General features: G+C 42.9%; 1 protein-coding gene across 2 annotated transcripts in view; it reads left to right on the top strand.

Annotated features, from left to right (window-relative positions):
- Positions 1-894: 894 nt before the first annotated feature.
- The window catches only part of ssbp3b (single stranded DNA binding protein 3b), an 18,328-nt gene continuing 10,521 nt past the window's right edge, over positions 895-8,701 (top strand). For both annotated transcript variants that reach the window (XM_031318396.2, XM_031318395.2), the window contains exons 1-5: positions 895-1,116; positions 1,831-1,903; positions 2,077-2,138; positions 2,225-2,309; positions 8,115-8,204. In XM_031318396.2, the coding sequence (XP_031174256.1) occupies positions 1,061-1,116; positions 1,831-1,903; positions 2,077-2,138; positions 2,225-2,309; positions 8,115-8,204 (366 nt within the window). In that variant the 5' untranslated portion in view covers positions 895-1,060. The remainder of the gene's footprint in view (positions 1,117-1,830; positions 1,904-2,076; positions 2,139-2,224; positions 2,310-8,114; positions 8,205-8,701) is intronic.

Genomic DNA, 8,701 nt, shown 5'->3' with positions numbered 1-8,701 from the left:
CATCCCCTGTAGTGGTTACATACGTCCACATTTTTAAGGTGGAACTGTAGTTACCTTATATTTAGGGGCTAGAGGCTGCTTAGGAAGGAACAATTTTCAAATAAAACAACGATACAAACTTTCATGGATATACTAGAAAGACTGTAAACAGTGTTTTTTTCTTCAATAGGAATAGGGCATTTTAATGTCTTCCATACACAAGTGACTTTTGTCAAGTTAAACCCATTACATCTTCTTTATAATATAGGCGAACTAACAATGATCTCTTCTGAGGAACCCACATATCTAATATCGACTTTTTATTTATTTGCTGTGTATCATAGGCCTTTACATTTTCTAATTTCTTATCTAAGAGAAAAACAATTATTCTATTCGAAATCATCACCATGTTCTGGTTCTGATGAAGCCAAACCTAATTGTTATTCCTATAAGTTGATAATAATTCATGCACTCAAAAGTCAATAAAATATAGAAATATATGGCCCTTTTTGGTATGGAGCCCCAGGTTAACAGAATGTATGTAATGAAATGAGCACTGTTTTAATTAGAATGGAGGGTCAGACGAAATAAACGTTGCCTTTAACCTCCGATCTGTTGGCAAAAAAACAGAAAACATTTACAGGGGGCTTCTTTTATATTATAAATATTTAGATTATACTCTATACATTTCTTTTATTGTAGAATATTAATTTGGAAGGAAAACACACATTTTTTGGTTAATTACCAGAATAGTTCAGTAACGCTGCATAGGTCCGAATCAACAGGGGAACCATTAACTAATCTTCATTAAATTACACTTACTGATATCGCAGTTATCAACGTCAAAACAGCAAACTGAAAGCACGATGAGGCAGACCTTAAGACTAATGGCGTGCTCTCATTGGCTGTGGGCTGCATCAATCAGGCCTGGCCCCGCCTCTTCGCCCCGGACCAGGCTCGGTTGAGTCGTCGGGTTGAGGAGGAGTGCGGTTGGAGTGCTAGAGGGTCGCGGCCGCGATGATCTGACAGATGAAATAACGGAAAAAAAGGAAGAGAAGGCGGTCGTCCACCCACACAAAACATGTTCCCCAAAGGCAAAAGCACCCCGGTGCCGTCGGACGGCCAAGCACGAGAAAAGTAAGCTCAGAAACGTTTATTATTGGGTATTTTGCCTCGTAAGTTGTTCCCTCTTGCTCTCTGTTGTTCGCTGGACGGACTAGCAAGAGGCGATTTCCTCCTACCGAGAATGGAATTGAATGAACCGCCTTGTCTGCTCGCCATTCCTCCCCAGAGGTGTTTCTGCTATCTTTTGGCTTTTTGTTCAGTTTGGTTGTGTTTTGACCGGCGGTTGTCTCATATTTTTGCGGTTATTCAGTCGAGAGCGCGGAGAGCAGAAAACAATAACATCGTCTTGCTACACAGTACATTGTTTTCTCTGTTGCGCTCTGGATAGGCTCCGTTTTTATTTCCCCTCAGCCCCATCAGTGCCACCAGGATACTGTACCCTAGCTAATACACAGCAGGCTGGTGGTATGTTATTATGTTTTTTTTTTTTTTTACGTTTCACAACACGACGTTAAATTAAACTGTTTCGTTAGCACTTTATTTTAACCTTCTCATTGTAGTGAATCTTACACAGGTTTTGGCTGCGTTACACAGTCCCCATTTAATTTTTCAGCATTTTGGCATAGGCTATTTGGCAGCCATTGTTCACAGGGCCTGTGCCCGACTCTAGTCACTCAGAGTGCCCGTTGAAGAAGATTGAATCCGCTGTTTGACGTTTATTTTTTTTACCAGTTTGCCATGTTTGTTTTAAAATGAACATAACATTTATGTTATTTTTTCATTCAGGCTGGCTCTGTACGTCTATGAGTATTTGTTGCATATAGGAGCACAGAAGTCTGCACAGACCTTTTTATCAGAGGTATGTGAACATTTGGGGAAAAGTTCAACCATACTGTTATATCCTTTTTTTATATTTAAGCACTTTTACGTACATGTTGTATTAAAATAGTGTATGTGTTCTTATAGGAACCACAATATTAAAATGTTTTTGATTGACAGCCATGGATAATTATTGAAATCCCCCTTTCCTAGATACGATGGGAGAAAAACATAACACTCGGAGAACCCCCTGGATTCCTACATTCCTGGTGGTGGTAAGTGATAATGTTCTAGTCTCCATGTAAACATGTCCAGGGGTTGTTTGTGGCTTTGTTTGCTTCATGACCTGTCTTGTCCACAGTGTATTCTGGGACTTGTATTGTGCTGCACCAGAGAGGAGAGAGACATGTGACCACTCCAGTGAAGCAAAAGCCTTCCATGATTACGTGAGTAGTGCTTACATGGGAACTGTTGCACATATTCTGCTAAAGAAGACCGCAACCTTACTCTCGAGGCTAAGAAGTGGTGTAAATAATGGGCTTTCAACTCGGGTTGTGCAGGAGATTTTTTTGTCGTTGGACTTATCAGAGCAAAGTACTCGTAATCTCTGTTTCTCAACACTCAAGTCCTGACAATCTCCCACATTCTCCTTCAAGAATGATACAGCTTCAGGTTATTGTGATTCCCTTTTAGCTCGAAGAATGATCATGATTCACCCTGAAATCTTGTCTCTCTGATTTCTGCATTTTTCTGCTTTATTTAGTATGTTTGGCACTTTTTTTTTTAGATATGTCAGTAATTTAGTTTTGCCTACTGCACCTTTTTATAGCTGTATTTTAACTACCTAATGCAATTTGGGACAGTATCTTTTTTTTTTTCTTCTCCTGAATTTACGATCGGTCATCTTGCCCTGTCGGTGGGTCGAATGATGCGTCCAACAGTGAGCTTTATAGGCTTCTGGGAAAATGATGCTGATGTCAGCATGTTCTGAGGCAGACCTGTCGAGCGCTCTCCCCCTATCTACGCCACGCTCAAGCTCCCTGCTTCAGCTGTGAAGACGAAAAAGAAACTGCTGTGTGTTCTGCACAACTTCCGAGACTTTATGTACACACAGCTTGATTGAAGACCTCCAGCTGCCCTGATGTGTGCTAGTTCAAGTATATATTGAAACATACTATCTCTGCAGTGATATAATCCTAATTAATCTGAAACTGAAGAACTGTAAAGGCAGTCTCAGATCCAAAATCTATTAAATATCGCTCAGGACAAATGCATCGTTCGGTAGCACATTGCTCCTCTTATGATAGCACTTCCATATTTGCATGGTGTGGGTGTTTTGCATTGTGATAATTATGCCATTTTAGAGATGGTGCTTTCATGTGCTGCATTTTCCCCCCCCACTTTGAGTCAGCATTCAAAAAGAGCCTCATGAGGATCAAAGAAAGTGCGAACTGCTGGTCACTGCCTTCTGCTGTTCCAGCACAGCCAAGGAAAAGACATCAAATGTTAAGAAGTCCCCTCATGATGATGGACACACAGCCCAGTTTGCATGTAGGTTGGTGATGTGTCCGACAGGAAGGGGTTAAAACGGAGATGTTGGTCCTGCTCTTGGCAGATAGGGTTGTCAGGGTAACAGGCCTCCTGATCTGGCAGGTGACCTGGGAGCCAAGAGAGAGGCTACAGCGTCGTTCTGCCCTTTTCAATAACCACATTCCTTATTATTCTAAGTCCTACAGACAAATGAGTGCATTTTGTTTGAAACCAGCCTTAATTAACAGAGCATGGACATTGATTGCGATATCTTTGGTTGGACGTTTTTGTATTGTGTGATTGTATCTTAAATTGTAGAAGTGTCATATAATTCAGAACTCTGCATCTGTTTTAGGAAAAAAAAAATATCATCTTTTCAGATTCAGACATACAAAATAACGATTCTTACAATTCTTATATTATTTTGCAATTGCCCTTGTTTAATAAGAGGAAACATCCTCAGACTGACTGGAAAGATTAAACAACACATAAGATAGATTGCAGCTCGTGGTTGAACTGAGACAATTTTCATAACATGGAAAACATTAAGCAAATGAGGGAACAGTGAATCGTCAGTTTGGGAGGTGTGCTGCTGTGGCAGGGAGCTTTGAGAGTTTTTGTGCAGTTAGCTTTTCCCGACATCTTGTGGTTGCCCTTCGCTCTGATGTGGGTTCTCCTTGTGTTCGTACATGGACGTTGGGGTCAGGCAAGTGTGTGTGTGTGTGTGTCTGTGGACAGTACAAGTCCTTGGACACTAGCCTTTGTCTAGGTGTGGGGGAGGTGAGTGCTGCTCTGTTAGCCCGCAGCGCTCGTAAAGCCCTGGCGTATTCACGCTGGGCTTGACGAACGCTCCCCGAGGGGCCCGGTCGCCATGGCGTCAGTGGCTGATTGATGGCTGTCACGGAGCTGAGGGGCAGATTGGAAAAAGGAAAGGGGAGTGGCACTGTGGCATATGCCCAGCATCCACCACCACAGAGGAGCTGAGGGAATAAAAAGAGGAGGGGGTTGGGGAGAGAGAGAGGAGAGAGATGAGAAGTGGAAAGGACCTGAGAGAGAGAGAGAGAGAGATTTATTATGTTGATTGATGGTTAAACATTTACAAGCTAAACATAGGGGCTGGTTTCTTTTGAGCGTTGGTTCCAGTGGAAGAAGTGAGGCTGTTAAGAGCACGCTAGGTCAGAAGCCGGCGGTTGGGTGGTCTGGGCTGCAGCCCCCCCTCCCCCCCAAATTGTACTCTTCTATTCTAGTGTATATCATTGCTTTTTCACAGTTACCTCGGTTAAACTCTTGGTCATCCTCACCCTGCTCTCTCCCTCTCCTTCTTTCTCTCCCCCCATATGTTCCCCTCTCTCTATGTTCTTGTTAAGAAAGCACAAGCACATCCGCCACCACTCGGGCCTTTTGGTAACCTCCTTCAGTGATTCAAGAGTTCAGGGGAAATTTGTCCAGCTGGGATTGCTTGTGTGCTATTAAGTACACACATGTACACGCTGCATCGTGGTGACTGGGGGGTAGTCTGTCTTAAAAGAGGTCCCCTGGGAAGTTGTATGGAAGGCCCCAGACCAGAGCCTCATAGCCCGGGGCAGGGCTGAGACATCTGCCCCTTTCCTGTACCAGAGAGTCTGTGGACAGACGTGGCTCGTTGTTTAGGCCGAAAGCAGCATCAGGCTGTTTGGGACAGTCCAGCAAGCACAGCTGTGTGCTTTAGTAAGACGTGACACGATCTAACATAACATGCCTGGGAACCCGCCATGCACGTTGTTTTTCAGTTTCTGACTTCTACAAAGCTATGCAGATTGGTGACATTGTTTTATGACTCATTACCTTAAATACAGCTGTGTTTTACTTCATTATTACTTTGCAGGCCTCATTCCAGGAAAGGTCTACTTAAGGGTAGAGGAACAAAAGACAGTTGCTGTTTCACTGTAAAGGCACCAGACAGTGTGGCTGTACGGACATTTATATACCATTCTACTATGAGACCAGCCATAAACTGTGATGAACCTTTAATGAACAGAGTAACTTCTTCCTCCAGTTGCATCTGGAATGTTTATTTTGTTGTTGGTTAAAACACAAAACATACTTTCCTGAAGTTGAAGAATGTGCTACTGATCTCCCATAGGAGTGGCAATTTCTATGCTATTTGAATGTTATCAGAATGAGGATGAATATCTTTAGACACAAGCTTTAAATAATACACTCATTGAGCGGACCGCCACTGTATATAGCGGAAACATTGTAAATCTGAGGCAATGGCGGAAGCTTTATGGTAAATGCAATCGGGTGCAAGGCAAAAAGTTTACTTGACAACGTTGACTTTACTGAGTGCAGAATCAGGGACGTCTTGAGAAGCGTCTGAAGCTCTAAGAAAGCTAGATGTTAATAAAGCCAAGGGGGACCTGATCACAATACTTGCATCTAAATATTCTCATCAAAAACTTGTTCCTCTTCTTGCAACTTGTTTTACTGGCTTCCCAGTTCATGGCATTGTCCCTGACTCAAACTCTGTGCTTTTAGTTCCTGTCAGAAACCATAAAGCAGTATAAAACAGTAAAATAGTAGTGTTAACATGAGCTCTAGCTAGTATCCTTCCCAACGTATTTCATAGAGTTCTAAATATTTACCCAGAATCCTTTTTTTTGTGTGGAAAACCTGTCAGGCCATGCAGGTTTAATGGAGTAATTGCTGGATGACTCCTTCCTAGTCAGTGTGTCAGGCAGGGTGAGGATCTTAACTTCATTCTTGTTTGACTTGCATAGGGATGACTTGCCTGAGCAGTTCAATTTCTGCGAAAACGGGTAGTGTTTTATGTATGCAGATGATTTGGTTATATTTTCTCCATGCAGTGCTGGTCTTCAAGACTTCCACCCAATACGGTGCTGACTTTAACAGCAGATTAAATGCCAAAAAGATACGTATTTATTATTAATTTGATACTTCAGGGTGTCAGAGGATGTTATTGTGTGTAAGTTTTATGTCACTAGCCATGTGATCGTCGGCATGTATGTTCCCTCATGTCAGGCAGAGATAAGAAACTTATTGAATAAATGTATATAGATAACATACATAATTGATATACTGGTAAAATCCTTTCCAAAGCTGCATGTTATACTTCAAGTTCAGAGATATGACGACTCTGGTGCAGAGTCTGACAGTGGGTGATGCCCCATCAATGTGTTCAGTGTGTGTGTGGTTCTAAAAGAAAGTAAGTACATTGGTGACAAATTAAAAACTTGAGAGAAAAGTACAAACTGTCATCACTGAGCGAGCACTGTTTCTTGTGCCTTTGGTAGAAAGCATCACAGACCAGCCAGGTCACTAAACATGTACATGTTGCGTGCACCTTAGTGGGATCAAGTTTCGTAGTTTTCTTGGTATGTGAGCCATTTTTTAAATTTTTAAGTAGGTGCTCAGCAGGCTGTGAATTTGAGTGAGTCATTGCAGGTCTAGAAGTATGCGTTGTGTGACACATTTGTATCTTAATTTAAACAGTGAAATTTAAGTTAACTGTGAATCGCAACCATTTGTACTTGAATGGGCTGGGTGAGAGTAACTGGTCAAGATGGACGAGGACATACATGGAGTGCAAATGTGGTCTGCGGATGAACTGAAATCTCCTGAAAATGTCTTCTCCTACACATGTATAGCAGTATATTTCAGTAAAGAAACTGGATTTACAGGATCTCTGGGGCCGTGTCCCAGTGGTGGTGGGGCCTGATGAGACGTGACTTCTCTCTATGGTCTCACTTCTCTCCCTGCTGAGGTATTTCACAGTGACCCTGCAGTGGCAGCCTGAGCAGATATAATTAGGGAGGGAGCAGTCGATACCAAGGGAGTGTGTTGGCTATTGACCAGTGATGTCTGTAGAGCTCTGTGTGTTTGTGTGTGGGGGTGCTGGTACATCCATCCTTGTAGTAGTCATTGCTTGTTTGTGTACATCTACACTATAATGTGAGTGAGCTGCGCATTAAGAAATAGGACTTATGGAGCTTATCTCATTCTGTAGCTGTTCTTTGGAAGCCAAACCCCACAACTCTGGAGACATAAGCCCATCTCAGATTGCCTCAGCTACAGGGAAGAAAAACTCAGTCAATTAGGAGCGTGTGACCGAAGCAAATGGCACATTAGTGAATTAGGGCTGCGGTTTGAGCAGGAAATCGGCCCAGCAAGCCCCTGCTGTGTAGCAGCACTTTGAAGGCACTGACTCAGTGAATCCCGCTGATACTTATCTGATCCTGGATCCTGGATCAGCAGGACACAGAAGCCTCAAAAAGGACCCCAGACCCACAAATGATGCAGGTCTACACAATCCATGTTGGCGCTCTCGTTTCTTTCTCTTTTTTTAGATGAGTAAAGGGTGCGTTAAATGATGTTTAAACAGCAATAACATGGGATTTAATCCTTATTTCATTCACAAGTCTGGACAAGGGTCAAGAAGACTTGTCACATAAAGCGCATTAACCCATTCAGATCGACAACCAACACAGATTTAGCTGAGTTAGAGCCTTCAATTCCTCAGATGTGCTCCTCCTGTGGCCAGCTGTGCCAAGAACCGCGGTCATGAAGGGATAAAATAGATTTCCTACAATAACATTTCGTCAATGCATGTTAAAGTTCCACGCGGGTACTGAGATTGCAGTTTGTCTTAACTAGTCTACCTATGGTGTGCGGCACATTGAAAGGTTGTAATGTTGTTGTTTTGTGTCTTCTTTTTTTCTTAGAGTGCAGCAGCAGCCCCCAGTCCTGTGATGGGAGGGATGCCCCCTGGTGAGGGCATGCCAGGAGGACCCATGCCACCCGGCTTTTTCCAGGTCAGCCAATCGCCACACTGATACTGTCTGTTACTGTTAGGAATACACTTAAATCGACTCCAGCCCCACTTTGCCGTTTTCGCTTGATAAATCACTTCATAATAAATGATCAGAATTGTCGTTGGTATCCTGTGGATGGCCAAATTATTTAATGGACTGATCATTTTGCTGGCTGCACTTCTGCAGGCTCCCGCTTTGTAAAAGGCTGTCAGGGTTTTGTATATCTCATGAAGATGTAGGTCTCCACATTGTTGTCTGTGTTGCTTTTGTCTTTTGTTTTGCTCCACTCTGCTCAGTGAGCTTGTAGTAAACATCATAGACGTTGTGTCTGCCTAGGCCCCTCCAGTGCTGTAAACAGGCAGGCGTGGCCTGGCCATTTTCCCTAATGGAGAAATCGAAAGGTGCAGCACCTACTGTAAATCAATATCTTGTGAGGATAAACTCTTGGCAGGCAGCAGTGTGGAACAGACTCTTAAGAGGTGACATAAAATTGCAAT

This window comes from Sander lucioperca, chromosome 2, assembly GCF_008315115.2.
Source record: "Sander lucioperca isolate FBNREF2018 chromosome 2, SLUC_FBN_1.2, whole genome shotgun sequence".
NCBI classification, from domain to species: domain Eukaryota; kingdom Metazoa; phylum Chordata; class Actinopteri; order Perciformes; family Percidae; genus Sander; species Sander lucioperca.
The sequence above is the reverse complement of the archived record's forward strand: the minus strand, read 5'-3'. Positions and strand labels throughout refer to the sequence as shown.